The sequence below is a fragment of the Notothenia rossii genome (genome assembly GCF_949606895.1).
Source record: "Notothenia rossii genome assembly, chromosome: 4".
NCBI lineage: Eukaryota > Metazoa > Chordata > Actinopteri > Perciformes > Nototheniidae > Notothenia > Notothenia rossii.
In genome coordinates this window covers 61,173,906-61,191,320 of record NC_136902.1, presented here as the reverse complement: position 1 = coordinate 61,191,320, position 17,415 = coordinate 61,173,906, and the positions used below count along the sequence as shown (strand labels likewise).

The 17,415-nt window shown below is 43.1% G+C and overlaps 1 protein-coding gene across 1 annotated transcript; it reads right to left on the bottom strand.

Moving 5' to 3' along the window:
* Positions 1-13,899: 13,899 nt before the first annotated feature.
* Positions 13,900-14,910, bottom strand: LOC307034870 (trace amine-associated receptor 13c-like; the record flags this gene model as incomplete). The annotated part of the gene is made up of 1 exon (XM_079673796.1): positions 13,900-14,910. The coding sequence occupies one exon, from the start codon at positions 14,908-14,910 to the stop codon at positions 13,900-13,902; it is 1,011 nt and encodes a 336-aa protein (XP_079529922.1).
* Positions 14,911-17,415: the final 2,505 nt, after the last annotated feature.

Here is a 17,415-nt window from a genome sequence, read left to right as displayed (position 1 = left end):
GAGGTGACTCGAGAGGGGACTTGAGAGGGAACTCGAGAGGGGACTTGAAAAGGAACTCGAGAAGGGACTTGAGAGGTGACTTCAGAAGGGACTTGAGAGGGAACTCGAGAAGGGACTTGAGAGGGGACTTCAGAAGGGACTTGAGAGGAAACTCGAGAAGGGACTTGAGAGGGGACTTGAGAGGGGAGGAGCTTGAGTAGGCGGGAAGCCGATGAAGAAGGGACTTGAGTCGGCCGGTACACCAACAGGACAAGGGGGGTTGGCATCGGCCGGAGAGTCAACAGGAGACGAGGAGGTGGAGTAGGCCGGAGAGCCAACAGGAGACGAGGAGCTGGAGTCGGCCGGTACGCCAACAGGACACAGGGAGCTGGCGTCGGCCGGAGAGCCAGTACTGGAGCCAGGGCTTGCGAGCAACCTCCTGGCATGTCTCCTTCAAAGCAGCCTCTCTACCCCGTCTAGATGAGGCGTCATACCAGGTATAAAAAATGTACTCCAGAGAGTACCCAAGACGTTCCGCCTGTAGAGCCAACATTTTTTTAATCTGCTGAGTCCATATTTGGTCGGTTCATTCTGTCAGGATTGAGGAACAGATAGGACCCAAATGCAGAATAAAAAAGACAATAAGATCAAGGAACAAAAAGGCGATAAAAATATACTTGACATAAAATAATCAGGTAGCACGAGGTAGTAACAAAACAAAAACTGACAGTCACCAACATGGAGGGAGACAGTAAAGACAATGAACCGACATGGAACACAAGGGAAGAGAAGACTAAATACAAAGGAGGGTAATCACAGAACAAGACATAGCTGGGCAGGGGAGGCAGAAACACGAGGGCAACAGGTGAACACAAACAGACAATCAGACACAGGAGGGAAAACAAAGGAAGGAAGACAAGACACAGGGAGAACAGGATTACAAAAATAAAACCCATGACAAGACAGACAAAACTAAAATCGTGACATAAAACTAAGATCGTGACATTTTGTGCTACAATTGAAGCACCAGGTTTCCGGGAGTATACAATGAATAGTGGTTAAACAAGTGGTTTAACACATGTACACTTTTGAAGGCTATATCTATTATGTTAATTGAAAAAGTTGTTTTTCAACAGCTGAGTCATTTATTGTATTTAACTAACTGTTTCAAAGTGTTCCAGTCAGGCTTTCGACCAGCACTGAGACATCCACTAAAACAGAGACAGTGGCAGAATCTCGGTTTTAGTATTAGTATCTCTTAGTGCTGCATTTGACACTGTTGACCACAACATATTACAAGACCGACTGGAAAACTTGGTCGGACTTTGGGAAACAGTTCTGAATTTGTTTGAATTCCTAAGTAAAGGACATTAAAAACATTGTTTCCATAGGTAACTATGCATCTGAGTTGACAAATATGACATGTGGGGTTCCTCAAGTCTCCATCTTTGGGCCTCTTTTATTTGACATCTACATGCTATCACTCAGATAATGAAAAACAACATAATAAGTCACCACATAATAAGTTACTATAGCTATGCAGATGACACATAAATGTACATAAACATTTCACCAGGATACTATGCTCCAATTCAAACACTAAGTAAATGCATTGAAAAAATAAATGACAGAACTTTCATCAAATAAACAAAGATAAAACTGAGGTGATTGTTTTGGAGCCTTGGAGGAACTAATACAAGTCATCACTGAGCTTCAGTCAGCAATGTTCAAAACAACAGATAAAGACAGAAATGTAGGTGTAACAGTCACATTAAAACAATTACTAAGTCAGCCTAATTAAGAATACATACATACAACAACCGCCATCTTAGGTACATTACTGTTTTCCCGTATTTAATGAAAGTACCACTATACTGGTGTTGGAAATAAGCCACCGTTGATTTTAGAGGGTTAATTCAGCAGTCTGTATTGATTTTCCTCTGCCAACAATAACGTTTTTTAGCTAGTTCTCTAGCTAACTAGCTAGCAAACAGTGGTCATTATCACATCCGCTGAGGGGACAGTCGCCAAGTGTGATTTAAAGGTCCCATGTCATGCTTTTCTGGTTATTACCCATCCCCTTGTGTGTTATGAAGGTTTTTATGCATGTAAACGGTGTGCAGAGTCAAAACCCTCAAAGTACACCCTGTAGCAAGTAAAACTCTAACGCAGAAAATACCTCCCCAAAATGCCTCGTTGAAGATACGTCATTGTCCATTGTTTACTTCCTAGGTATTGTGACGTAGGAATGGCCAGTAGCCGCGCCCTGAGCTATGATGCGATACGGTCATGCGTTACTCGGAACCAAATGGACCAATCCGTAGAGCCGTTACGTTACATCCGCGGAGCTGTTACATTAAGCCCCCGCTGATTGGTCCAAATTGACCAATCCACGGACTTCACACACACACTCAGTGCAGGCAGCTCTGCAGATTTCTCCTCCTTGGCTGCAGGCTGATAACAGAAAGTTGGGATCGCGGTGAAATTCTCTCTGCAGACCCATTCTCACAGCGTTTATCATCCTTTTTCTTACTCAATATCAAGCCACACTTATTGTTTTTACTTTGGCTGTGACTTTGTGTGTGCTCAGGATGAGTTTGGCTGTGTTTCGATGTGTATCGCTAAACAAGGAAACCACACCTCCACGGAGCTCAGCACGATTCACAACGTCCCGACCAATCAGAGCACACTGTGCTCACAGGGAGGGTGGGGGCTGGAGCTACTGGAGCTACAACGAGTCTAGGCAGAGAGTGAAATTCAGTGAATACACGTTCAATCAGGAGAGACGTTGATGTATGAAATACATATTTATTACTGTGACACGTCATATGAATGAAATAATGATTGCCAGAATTGAGACAGGAGAGTGGAATAGTGTTTGGCGATTAGGTCCCGGTTTGCAGGATTATCATTCAGGAGGTGAACAACCGCACTGAAGAAACCCCCCGGGGTCTAGACACTGGTGGTGGTGATGGGAGAAGGATTAGCTTGGTCCTGTAGGAAACGGGAGGCGAGAGGAGTGGAGGAGTGTTGCGTATTGTCACCTGGAATGACAGCTGACAGGAGGGAAGAGCAGATATAAAGGGATTAGCGGGTGCAACGATAGGCTTGTGAGAATGGAGAGAGGAGTGATTGGTTAGCTGAGAAGTGACGCCCCCGATCACTTAATGAGGGAGGAGAGGGTAAGGAAGTGACGTGAAATATGAATGAAAGGCTTGGTCTTCCTGCTTGAACTTGCGCTGAGCTTCATTTCAATCAGGAGAGACGTTGATGTATGAAATACATATTTATTGCTGTGACACGTCATATGAATGAAATAATGATTGCCAGAATTGAGACAGGAGAGTGGAATGGTGTTTGGCGATTAGGCCCCGGTTTGCAGGATTATCATTCAGGAGGGGAAGAACCGCTCCGAAGAAACCCCCAAAGAAGTGAAGCATGACATACTGAGCTGTAATGAGTTTCTTAACTTGTGGGCTGACTGCGGTGATCTATGGATGAAATGAGAGATTAACATGTGGATTAAACAATCGGCCGGAATCACTGCCGGGCTTACTCTACATCATAAGATGCTGACCCAAAGGTCGACGGCCGGAATCAGCGCCGGACATACGAGAACACTACCACTAAACAACGGCCGGAATCATTGCCGGGCTTACTGTACATCGTAAGATGCTTGACCCGAGAGCCGACGGCCGGAATCAGTGCCGTGCTTACGTACTTCCACTAAACAACGGCCGGAATCGCTGCCGGGCTTACTGTACATCATAAGATGCTTGACCCGAGAGTCGACGGCCGGAATAAGCGCCGGGCTTACGTACTACCACTAAACAACGGCCGGAATCGCTGCCGGGCTCACTGTACATCATAAGATGCTGACCCGGAGGTCGATGGCCGGAATCAGCGCCGGGCTTACGTGAACACTACCACTAAACGAACGGCCGGAATCACTGCCGGGCTTACTGTAAATCATAAGATGCCGACCCGGAGGTCGACAGCCAGAATCAGTGCCGGGCTTACGTGAACACTACCACTAAACATTGCCGACACGATGGTCAATGACCTGTGATGCAGGGTTAAACATTACACAGATGAACACTACCACTAAAATGCATAAATACCAGGTTAGGGAGATCTTTGGATGGCCGCGCGGCGCTGCTGTCCGGGCGAATGTAGGACGTGAAGGCAGAGGAGGACCACCGTCCGGTTGTTGTAGGGAAGAGGAATAATTACCTTGATTGCGGCAGGTTTGCTGCACCTATCCTGAACGAGCCCTGAAATGTTCTTAAGACACCACCACCAGTTATATGCATGTTTACCATAGGTAAACTGGAGAGATCTTGGATAGCCGGCACGAGCCGATGCCCGGCGAAGAGGGAGATGTAGACAATGTAATAGAGCTGTTAGCTTGAGTACAATGATGCATGAATATCATACCCTGCTTAACATAAGCCATATGAGCATGAAACCAAATATATGAAGTGCAATATGAGCAGCATGAAATAATGTTTGCTTAGGTAAATACTGAAACATGACCCATGATATAGGACTAGCTTAATTATCAGTTTAATTACGCCACGGTGAGACATAGATGCTGATGTGCTTGGTTGGGTGATTAGACTGTCTTCTATCATCTTACATAAACTTCTCTTTCTCCATGAAGAAACCCCCCAAAACCGCGGATGGGGCAGCATCCGTGAATGAAAAAAAAAAAAGAAGCCTCATTGAGTGTCTGAGTGAGTAGATACGGCCGCTGCTAATGTGTGGCGTTATTGGGGGTAGGGGTGGGGGTGGGGGGGAAATTGGAAGGATTATCTGCCACGTGGTTCCTGGCGCGAGGTAGTGGCAAAGCTGCGGTTGCGCCTGGGGCATACAGATCTCGGATGAGCATCCTTGCAGGAACTGCAGATGTGGAGGAATGTACAATGTGGGTGGGTGCAAACGTTTTCGTTAAAGTTATGAAAAATCTTCTCGTCTTGCCTATGCTGCACCTGACGGCTTTGACTATTATTCCCGTAAAACGGCGTGGGGAAGACTCTAGGCCCGGAGAGAGGCACTGAGGGGCAGAAAGGGGAGGTGTGGCCCTGCGCCCCGCAGCTGTTCCACGTAGCGACTTGATGGCCGCCAGTAGCCATCACGAGCAGCTCGGTGTCCAGCACGGACCAATCCAGGCGAACGTTGTGATGGGCTAAGTGAAGCGCTGCTTTGCTTGAAAAACTTTTATGGTAAAAGTAGAAAACGGATCTTCCGTATTTAAGGTGAAGGTCGCCGATCATGGCCAGATAAGCATCTAATTCGATCCTTCTTTCGGGGTAAACTGAACAGAGAACATCCCGAAAGATGCCGAAAGCAACCAGAAATTGCCCCATGCTGAGGTCTTTGAGGAGCCGGGGGTCTGAACACTTGAAGACGGCAGTGATGCTTCCTCCAGTGGGAATGGACTTGTTGCACTCCGGGGAAGGCAAAATAAGGCTGACGAGATTAATGTCTTTCCCTTCAATCTGACTGCCTATTGACCATTTTTATCAACAGAGGGTGCTATATAACATACTTTCAGGAAAAGTCACGGACTGGGAGACTTTAATATGTTCTGGAAAAAAAGTTACATACAATCAAAAAACAGCTGCGGGTAAAATCTACCCGTTGGCGGTTCTAGTGTTAAAGACACACAAGGTTTTACAATCATGCTGATCCATAGTTGTTTATAGGGTTGATATATTCTGTACAGTTACGACATATTACAGTTTTTTGGCATAACATTGATATTACAGGATTTAACCCTTGCATATGTGCTCCTGTTGTGTTGGCAATTTCCAAGTGATATTCCACACAAAATGAATGTTTTGAATATAAAACACTGAAATTATCTTTAGTGTGCAGTTTCTTCTATGACAGAAGCCTATCGTGGGTTTATGCCAGGTAGACGATTATAAAGACTGTGTGCTATCTTATCTTATAACATGTAGGGGTCCATGTGCAATGTATAATAGCAGCTCTTCTCTTCTTCACTTCTCTTTCTGTATCATACTTGGTGGTTACTGAGAAATACTGTTTTCCATTGTCTTTTGTCTATTTGATGATTTGATTTTAGTGTTCAAGCTAAGTGCTTCAGGCAGCAGAATGCTGGAAAAGCCTTTTATACCAAACTAAGCCAAAATGTAAAGGCTTCCATAAAGTCTCCCACAAATGAAGAATATGCCCACTGTGGACAAAGCTTTTTAAAGTTTAGACAAAGGATGGACCGTGACATGAATTCTATCAAACTGAGAACACCTGATTTACGACTGTCATTAAGGATTCTTCAAATCCCAAGGTTTGTTCAGAGGCCATTTGGTGAGTAGATTATAGGCTAGGAGTTTGTTTTGTGAGGGGGTATGTGTTCTGACAATCGGACCTGCTGACCTGATACAGTTACATATAGATGTTGTTCTCTGATAGTATTTTAAATATCAAATGCACTTTTTTTTTACCTAATGGTAACTAATAAAATCAATTTCTTGCAGTGGTGTTTGTATTAGCAATATATTTGGCATGTGTTTTTGTTTGCACGATTGTGTTCTCATCTCGAGGTCCTTTCGTTACCAGTTGAAATAACAGATTCCCATAATTGTCTGAACTCTAGTAACGGCTGTCTTAACAGCTTTGAATCAATATGCTATTTTTTATCTGTTTCCTATTTCATTTTGAAAAATGTTGTATTCCCCTGTGTCTTGTCTGTTTTTAATTCCTGTCTTTGGGTGTTTTCCCGTCTGCCATATTAGTTCCATCTGTTCACCATTAGCCCTGCAATCACGTGACCTTTGGTACACCTGCAATGTATCCCCTGATTAGTTGTCTTGACCAAACCTTGGTTGCAGTCGAATAGTCCATTTAGCTTAGGAACCTTCCTAACGGAGTGAAATGACCCGGAATTACCTCAGTGGCAGCTATGATAAGTGCCGATCGAATTCTCTAGATCAGTTCTTGTCACTACCCGATCTGCATCCCTGCCCTATCTGCAGTGCGCATGTGCGAGATGGTCCGCAATATTCACTATCATGGGGCTATATAAATCAAATTCCGGGTAATTCGGATCTCAATTGTACCTTTTACTATTTAAATGTATTTGTATTTGTCAGTTTATGAAGCTTATCCCACAAATCCTGGAGGTTCCAGGCCGAGGTTCCAGGCCGAATTTGGGAGCTCTTAGGCGGCCTGCCATGCGCCCCCACCCGTGGAGAGAAGAACAAATTAAAGAAAACGGTCAATTATATCTTAAAATAATCAAAAATGAAGTTTTAAATTTTTTTTTGAATTTTTTCTAAGTGCCAACGGAGAAGGGGCTCAACAAAGCTCAACCCTTCGGCGCTTCGGGCCGAAGCCCCGGACACTTTTCCACTCCCCCGTTGCAACTTACAACGGAAAGGGGAATCCAAGCCTCCCCTACTCCATCAAAAAAAAAATCATTCATCATTTTCAGACTACTGTCCGCACGAAATCGGAAATCCGGTTTTTGAGAGGACTCAGAAAAAAAACGGCTGTGTAACTTCATGGAGGAATTCATCCGCTCCATGTGCACTCTGGCTTGGATACATATGTTGCACGGAGACCCCCCCAGCTTCTTACCAAACTTTAAGTTTTTGAACTGGTCTCTGGAGGAATGCAAGGGGAGTTTGAGGGCACTCTACCTGCATTATGAGGCACTATTTTCGGATACATTTGAACACTTTTAACCCTTTTTTATGGTTCTCCAAAAAGTTAACTCAGACTTTTTCTGAGTCTGGAGGAATGCAAGGGGAGTTGTCAGGGGACTCTACCCGCCTTATGAGGCACCATTGGCGGATACTTTTTGTTAATTTTCACCCCTTTTTGTACGGATCCCCCAAAAAGTTAACTCAGACGTTTTTCTGAGTGTGGAGGAAAGTGAGGAGAGTTGGCAGGGGACTCTACCCACATTGTAAGGACCTATTTTTGGATACTTTTTTTCCTTTTCACCCCTTTCCTATGGATCTCCAAAAAGTTAACTCAGACTCAGACTGATTTCTCAATGATCGAATGGCAAACGCGACCCGCCATCGGAGGGCCTCCGCCGGCCCGGCCTTGTGCCAGTGCTCTGACGGTCGATTCCTCCGAACTGCCGGGAGGGTGTGCTGCGTGGGGGTAACCCTGCGTGTCTCTTACCTCCCGGGCCGATCGATATGAAGCGTTTCCAAAATGAACCGTCTGACTCAGGGGTCCCACTACGGGTTCCGCAGCGGGGTGGAAGTTCCACTTCCCTACTTCGCCGCGGAGTGCCAGGCAAACATCTGTTTCTCTAATCCTCCACTGTTGCATAGCGGCCTTAGTCGGCTGCGGCATTCAGCAATTGGCCTTGCTCCGGGCACCGTTTCCCTCGGGGACCACGGCTCGGTGGCTTCACATGATATAGGGTCGACCCTACTTCATCACAGGCTACCTGTTTGATCCTGCGTAACAACCACATATGCTTTTCTGCAAAGAGGGAACTGCCTGGTCCCGCCCGGGTGTTCCTCTGTGGCTAGTGTCCAGCCGTCTGCGGTATCAGCAAATTTGACCCGCCATTGGAGGGCCTCCTCCTCGGGTCCACGTGCCGGTGCTTGGCGGTGGGTTCCTCCAAACTGCGGGTTCGACTCTGCTCCTGGAGCGGACAAAGATATGTGTATTTGCCTGAGTGATGAAAATAAACACAGAATGATATTTTACAGGACATGACGGAGCTCAGGAGTCTGCACTTTGAAGCTCCTGGAGCAGACAAAGATATGTGTATTTGCCTGAGTGATGAAAATAAACACAGAATGATATTTTACAAGACATGACGGAGATGGGTGTATTTTCCAGGCTTTTTGGAAATAAACCAAATGTGATATTGCAGGGCATTACGGAGCTCATTTACCCATGTGATGTTGTGCAGTACATTACTGAGCTCATTTAACGATATGGTGTACCAGGGGCACTAAGGGGCACTAAGGTCTTACCCGGATGTCCTTATGTGTTTAGTCAGAGTGAGAGTGCTTAAGTTTGGGTAAACAGCTTTGCCAGGCGCACCCACCCGTGGAAAGATTAATATAACAAAAAAGTTAAAGTGTGAACCTCCAGCGCAGGGGGGGTTCCGTGAAGAAGGCCGAATATGGATGCTGATGGGCGGACGGTAAAGCATCGCAAAATCCACCCCCCTTTTAGGGGGACCAGGGGCATGAGGTTCTGTAGGGTGTGATCATCTGGGTTTAGCCCGTGGGGGAGTGCTTAAGTCCGGGGGCCCAGGGACTCACGGTGTGCAAGGTTATGGAGGTGCCCATGTCAGGGACACATGCTGGAGGTCATTAGTCCGTCCTTTGGGGGTCTTGGAGGGGCCACAGAGAGGTGATTTCCCCGGTCTCTGTCCTGGACGTGTGAAATAACCTGAGTCCCCATTTCAGGGACACATGCTGGAGGTCTCCAGTCCGTCCTTTAGGGGTCTTGGAGGGGCCACAGAGAGGAGATTTCCCCGGTCTTTGTCGTGGATGTGTGAAATAACCTGAGTCCCCATTTCAGGGACACATGCTGGAGGTCTCTAGTCCGTCCTTCGGGGCTCTGTGAGCCTGCAAAGAGAGGGGATTTACCTGTCGTCTCTCCTGGAAGTGTGAAATAAACAGAGTCCCCATTTCAGGGACACATGCTGGAGGTCTGTAGTCCGTCCTTTGGGGGTCTTGGAGGGGCCACAGAGAGGTGATTTCCCCGGTCTCTGACCTGGATGTGTGAAATAAACAGAGTCCCCATTTCAGGGACACATGCTGGAGGTCTCTCTCCCGAGAGTGGACGTCCATTGCCTCTAAATAGGGCTAAAATTAGGTCTGTCACTTTGGGTAACCGCACCACTGTCGGACGTCTCCCGAGAGTGGACATCCATTGCCTCTAAATAGTGGTAGGGGTTGTGGACTCAACCTTTTTTCCCCGGTGCACCGTACAAGTTAGATGGCTAATATGGCCCCCGGGCCCCCGCTAATCATGTTTTTATTATGTTTATTATGTATATTGTGTATACTGTTTTTGTAAAAATCGTGTGATAATTAAATTAATAATAAAACATTAATATAACCTTGAAGGTTCCCAGGGGCAGATACAGTGCCAGGTATCAGACTATTTAAACAATGTTTACCCAGGATTCAGACACCTTCCCTGGCTTGTAAAATGTGGTGATGCGCCCTGGAGGTATCAGACTATTTTAAACAACTTTTCCCAACCTTTCAAACACTTATTCCTGGGTTTTAGCCTGTCATTTTTCACGATATCATTTAACATTGACCCTCTCCTGAAAAATGCACATATTCTGTGCATTTCCAGGAGAGGTTCAATGTTAAATGATATCGTGCAAAACGACAGGCTAAAACTCTCTTCCAGATGTTTAAAAACACTTTTCCCGACCATTTTAGCATTATTTCTGGCTTGTAAAATGTGGTGATGCGCCCTGGAGGTATCAGACTATTTTAAACAACATTTCCCCACCTTTCAAACACTTATTCCTGGATTTTAGCCTGTAATTTTTCACGATATCATTTAACGTTGACCCTCTCCTGAAAATGCACATATTCTGTGCATTTCCAGGAGAGAATCACAGTGTTTGTCAAACAGAGCACATGGTGTAGTCCTAAACGATAGCTGGGGATTCTGGGTAGTGTTGTGTCTTCTTTCATCCTTTACTCCGAAAAAATATTTGTTTCTCCGAATCAAATTGGAAAAATACAAAAGCATTGCACACAATTTAAACCAATTGATGTTGTGTAATTAACAAGGATAATCTGGTGTTTTTTAGTCGATGAGTAGTGCAGATATCAATGTCATCGACAGTAAAGGGAATACTTACTTCCGGGTGTACAATTCTCCGTTATCCAACATTGCCTTTAAGGGCAGCTGACACAAACGAATGCTGTGCTTCTGTGAGCGTCAAATCCCGCCGCAGATGGGAATACATTGCAATCAGTTGAAAGCTATTAGCGTCCCTTTATGAAGCTGAAGGAGCCTAGGAGCGTCCCAACTGCACGCCTCGGGGACCCTGACCAAGCGTCGCTCCTGGACGTTTATGGAGTGAGAGTGTGTTGCCTTAACTCCTAACAGTCATCATCATGTCAATCACAACACAGAGAAATACTGATAGAAATGTGTGTGTCGTTGTTGATACATTGACAGAGGGAACTTCATTTGAATACAGATTTAAGAAATATCAGTTTTTGAGCATGTAATAAGCATGTTTTGTCTTGACTATATTACAACTATATTATAATAAAATAATATAGTATTTATAGTATTGAATTGATTATGATTATTATTAGTAGTAGAAGTATAGTTTATTTGCATTAATTATATTTTAATCTTTTTGAGGCTAGTATTTGGCAGGAAATGCAGACGTATTCACCTGTAAACGCATACTGAACGACATACATGCACATTGACCATTTACGTCACTGTATAAAAAGTAACTGTGTTGATAATAATAATAAACAGGAATTATATTTGAAAAGTAGCCTACTTTGTTTCCAAAACATCTCATCTCTCAATGTCGCTTGGGGCCCCAAGTTGGCCAGGGGCGGCCCTGTACGAATGCATTATATAGCCCAGCGAAACACCTTCCTCACACATGTTGCCACTTGTTTGTACCATTTTCAGGCGGTTCTAGAAAAACGATGTGATTTTGGATATTTGTGGAGTTAGGTGGTCCGCAAGTGTTTTTTTATTGGTTAAGTAGTCCTTGGTATGAAAAAGTTTAAGAAAAACTCCTCTAGATGATAGGAAAGAAGGTTTCAAAATTCCTTTATAACCTCCTTTAGCTTAGCAACCACTGGACCTCCCTTTACGAAAGGAGAGGAGAAAATCCTGCCCCACAGTGCCTTGCAGTCGCAGCATTTGCCGTCACACAACAGTCGGCCGCTCACGGAAACAACCGATTATGACCGAGAAATGATAACATGAAAGTTACGGTGCTTATTAAGCTTTTTAAAACGTATGTGGTAACTTGCCAAAGTGCTTTGTTTTGAACGTTCATCAGTATTATAATCAAAAAGAGAAATATGAACGTTAGTTTTTACTGAAATTATCAAATAAAGTCAACATTTCACATTCTTTACTGTGCTGTGTGGGGTTTGTTCAACTTTTAAAAGATGTTTGAATGGTGATATACACAGTGATAGATGTTAAGGACTAACGTTTATAATATATATATTTGTATTAATTTTAAGATATTGTCATAGTTCATACAATCTTTGGGATCATTTGTATTAATGTGGACCGGAGGGAGAGGGTGACGAGCATAAGTTTCACTTTCCTTTTTTATTTCAATTCCAACTCTGGTCATGAAGAATATTTGTATCTGTTGTCCACGTTCATAAAGCATAAAAAAACAGCATCAGAGCACGGTGCAGAGTCTTTAGGTGAGTTTACAGTAGTCCGTCGTTCTTATTATACATCCATGTTGCATCCGCTGTATAGAAAACTGTAGTTTCCCCACAGCAGCAGACGCACATTTATGACGTCCGCTGGCGTATCTTAAACACGTCTGATAGTGAAAGTGCAGTCGGATTCTCTAAAGTACCACAGTCTCTTCTCCTAAGTCCTTTTGAATTCTCCTATCCACTATCCCTTAACCCCGTGACGTTTCACACAGAGGTCAAGGAATAGACGATAGGGTTAGACGTTAGGAGCTGATTTTTGGACTATTCGACTGCAACCCTTGTATCTGTTCTAAGTTTCCTATGAGTTTGGATCCATCCTGCTCCACAGCTGAACAATTTATAGCCAGCATCATGTCTGGCTGTAGCCAGTGTTTCGTATTCATAAAGGGTTTTGGGTGGAGTATCACTTCAGCTGACTCTTTTAAATAATCCTTTTTAATATCAATACAATGCTTTTTTTTATGTGAAACTTTTACGGTGGCCCTGAAAACTAAAAATGTAACGTAACACATACAGCCTTCGGTTAGTGCCACAGTAAGATGAGGTTGTTTGGGATATTGTCTAATGTACATGTTCGGACCACTGCCTGACCGACTGATTGTTAGAAAGTCAGGCTTTACACAGCTTTAAATATATCAACACTAGAAGACAGATTCAGGATATAATAAAATACATGATAAAGAATAAATTCGACATCTTCAAAAGGCAAAAACACCAGACAAAAACCAAAGTGCATATATCGGCCACAGATGTGAAAAAAGACAAATGTATGGGACTTTCAAAAATCTGAATCAATGATGTCAATCATTACATTCTGAATCTATGAATTCAATCAATACTTCAGGATATTTTTGGGATCTGCAAACATTTATTTTTCACAACTTGTTATAACTTTTTTAATTGTATGTATTTTGCATTCAATTTGCAGATATTGTGCACACGTAAGGATGACAAGATCAATGTGGAGGAACACTTAAAAATCAATAATCAATAATGACTGTTAAATATTTTGTCTTTTTTATTAAATCCTTAAATTAATATATTATTAACCTACCGACTTGTTAAAATACTCTATGACAAAACATAAACAATTGTTCGCATTTATTCATAGTAACACCTTTAGTTATTCAAATTTCCATAAAAACAATAAAGTTCCTTATGTGGTAAATGTACCTTTGTTAGGAATCATAAACTGTTGGTCTTTCTTAAATGCAGGAATAGGTTTTTTAGATGGTGGCATCAACAGTTTGAAATATTTTGACTTAATTGTAATTTTTACAATCATAATCACAATAAAGTGGAATCCTCACCAAAAACCTGTCACAGGAAAATAAGGCATAGTGCTGTAGTACATTTCACACTTCAATTGGCTGAGCAAGAGAGATCAACTGCAGGGGGAAAGGATAGGCCTCCATGCATCTTTCATCTTTTGTTTTATCTGTAAAAAACGCATTTGAAACGGCTCTTAATGCAATTATTTCCATAAAAATACTCATTACTACTAATGTGTAAGCACATTTATGGTTGAAGAATGGGGGTTAAGTATTTTCAGATTGACAATAAGATAAAAGCATTTCTTAAACCAAGTGTAAAAGAAGGCATAAATTATTGGATTTAAGGTTGAGTTGAAGTAACCCAACCAAACAAAAGCCTCGAAGAGAGCAGCAGGTGTGTTAAAGCCAGTGTAGGCATCAATTATTGAGTTGATAAAAAACGGCATCCAACAAAAGATAAAGGCACCAAGCACAATACCCAGAGTCTTTGCAGCTTTATGCTCAGACTGTTTAACCAACCCTCTGTCGTTTGAAGAATTGCTCATATCTCCAATCTTTCTGATATGCTCTTTTGCCACGATAAATATTTTAGTGTACAGACAAACCATAACAATGCAAGGGAAGAAAAAGGCAATTACACTGTCCAGGATTCCCCAAAGGGGGTTAAAGAGAAGGTTACAGCTGCCGAGGCACTTTATTGATTCCATATACTCGTCTAACCCTACTACGTTAGCCTTTGAGTAAAGTAGTCCATAAGAGTAGAGGGCAGCCAACACCCAGCTTGCACATACCATAATCCACGCCACTGACATGGTGATATTCCTAGAGTAATGCAGAGGATGACATATTGCTTGTTGCCTATCCACCGCAATACAAACGAGGTGGAATATAGAGACAGATGTAAGAAACATATCAAAACTTGAATGAAGCATACAGAAATCATCCCCGTAAAACCAGCAGCCATGAATGGTCCGAATGGTGCTGAAGGGCATCACAGCGACACCCACAAGAAGGTCCGAAAGAGCAAGAGATAAAACAAGCACATTGGTGGGATTATGCAACTGCTTGAAATGAGCTATTGATACCATGACAATAAAGTTCCCTAAAATGGTAACCAGCATACATGAAACAAACAACAAGTAAAGGGTGACTTTGGTCCCCGCATTGAACTGATCCGTAACACACGAGGCATTAGAGCCCGGAAAACAGAACTGCTCCTGAGAAAGGCCATACTTCATGATGGAACCAAAGATGTGATGCAGAGCCTAAACAGAGACACACATATCTGTGTTAGGGGTTGATGATGTCTTAGCCATACAAAAAAACAACTGCATCGACAACGCCTTCCAGTATGACGTCCTGGGCCATCCAATCAGAGAAGGTTTATTGAATGTATGACAAACAGCCGATCGCACAATATTTTGTGTTTTAGAAAGACTGACAAACAAACAGTTATGTCATTTTTAAACTGAGTAAAGAATATTTTTGTAAAGACATACGCTGCAGTTGACATGTACTTGTGTTGAAAAGTGATGTGAGAAGATTTTAAATGGTCTTCAACATATACACTTTTAGGCAGTGTAATTGGGGGATCAAAGTCAGGTTAGAGTAGATAAATACCAAAATGGGACTATAAAATTGATGAGTACATGCGTAATAATTATTTTGGGGCGCAAGCAACCTGTTAAGCCCCATAGCCCCCGCGTTTTTTTCACAAAACTGTGTCTCAGTGCTTCTTAACATTTAACAAACTATTAATGTGTCATACCCACTTAACGGGAAGAGAGTCGGCTAACTGAAAATATGAACTATTTTTACCGAAACAAAACACAAGTCTAACGACGAGCCTCTGAAATAGCACTAAGCGAAAGAGTGCTAACGCACTTAGCACATAACTCACAGTAAAAATATGTTATACTTCATCAGGTCTGCACAAACAAGATATCATATCAAAGCTGAGATTCCACAAATTCCAATGGCATAAGTATCATTACTGAGCAACCAAAACTTGCGGCAGCGAAGGGGAAACCAGATAACACACAACTTAGCTTTACGGGGCCAAAACGGCAAATACGTCTTACCTTTGTTGTTTTCTGATCAAAAGTTGTGTTCAATATCATTAAAATGCATGAAAAGGCTGCTGAAGGTTAATCCAATGTCTCTGTGTCACTTTGAAATTATTACTGATAATCCATCATCATATTTATGGCAATAAGCCTAGTTTTCAGTTTTCAGAGCGTAACATAGCTTTCGGTTTGGGCACGCATCACTCTCACTCCTCAATGGTAACGAGTAGATGGATTTTGATTCCCCCCCTCGATTATATTGGCTCTAACGGTTAAAAAGAGGTGTCAATCACCAAAATCGACCAATGGGTTCCAGAGAAACGGAAAAAACACCCAAATGATCCCGGAAGTTTTTTTTTTGTTTCTATACCTCTCTAGAAAGGTCACTTGTTTTGCATCAATCTTGATACAGGGTACTTCTTCTATGTTATAGTTTGGATTCCTAAAGCTTTTTATCTACTATCCCATCTTTCAAGGGTGGTTTTTACTATAAGTAATGGGTTTTCTTTGGACGGAAACTATAATTTACAATTTTTTGCTAGGTTCAAAATGAATGTACTGTAAAATAAGAACATCTATATTGATTCTGACTTTTTCTACATCAAATTCATAGGTTTATCATTGCTTTGAGAAAAAAGATTATTAATTTATCCCTTTTAGAAGTGAAGATATAGTAATTTGTTCTGGGAATGTCATTTTCGAGGCTGAGACATGAAAAACAGGCTTGGGGCTTAACAGGTTAAAAAACATTTTACAAATTATACTTTTGGACCAAATCAGCCTTCTCAAAAGGTGAAGGGGACATGTCCCCAGTGTAAATGACACATATGGAAAAATTGGAGGTGGAGTCGGCCGGAGAGCCAACAGGAGACAAGGAGCTGGAGTCGGCCGGTACACCGACAGGACACGGGGAGCTGGCGTCGGCCGGAGAGCAAGTACTGGAGCCGAAACTGGAGCCGGGAACATGGCTGCGTGGACTGGAACTGGAGCCGGGACCATCGCTGCGTGGACCGGAACTGGAGCCGGGACCATGGCTGCTGGGGCCGGTACTGGAGCCGCAACCACTGGAGCCCGGGCTGGAATCCTGGCCTTGCATCTGCCAGAAACCTTCCGGAGGATCCGCGGACCTCCCAAGGCCAGGCCACACCCCAGGAAAGAGTTAGAGGCTTGAGACAAGTTTTCAGGACTACTTGTAAAAAGTTGGAGCCACTCAGGCAACAAGCTCCTGAGCCAGGGCTTGCGAGCAACCTCCTGGCATTCCTCCTTCAAAGCAGCCTCTCTACCCCGTCTAGATGAGGCGTCATACCAGGTATAAAAAATGTACTCCAGAGAGTACCAAAGACGTTCCGCTTGTAGAGCCAAACAAATTTGAATCTGCTGAGTCCAAATTTGGTCGGTTCATTCTGTCAGGATTGAGGAAAAGATGGGACCCAAATGCAGAATAAAAAAGACAAAAAGGTCAAGGAACAAAAGGCAAACTTTATTTAAAAAGCTGATGACAAAAATAACATGACATAAAATAATCAGGTAGCACGAGGTAGTATCAAAACAAAAACTGGCCGTGACCAACAGGGAGGGAGATTATAAAGACAACTAGACTAGAGAATGCAATTCCTGAAGAAATTGCTAGTGGGAATGCTTCATGCTGAAAAGCAGACGCTAAACCAGAGTCCTGCA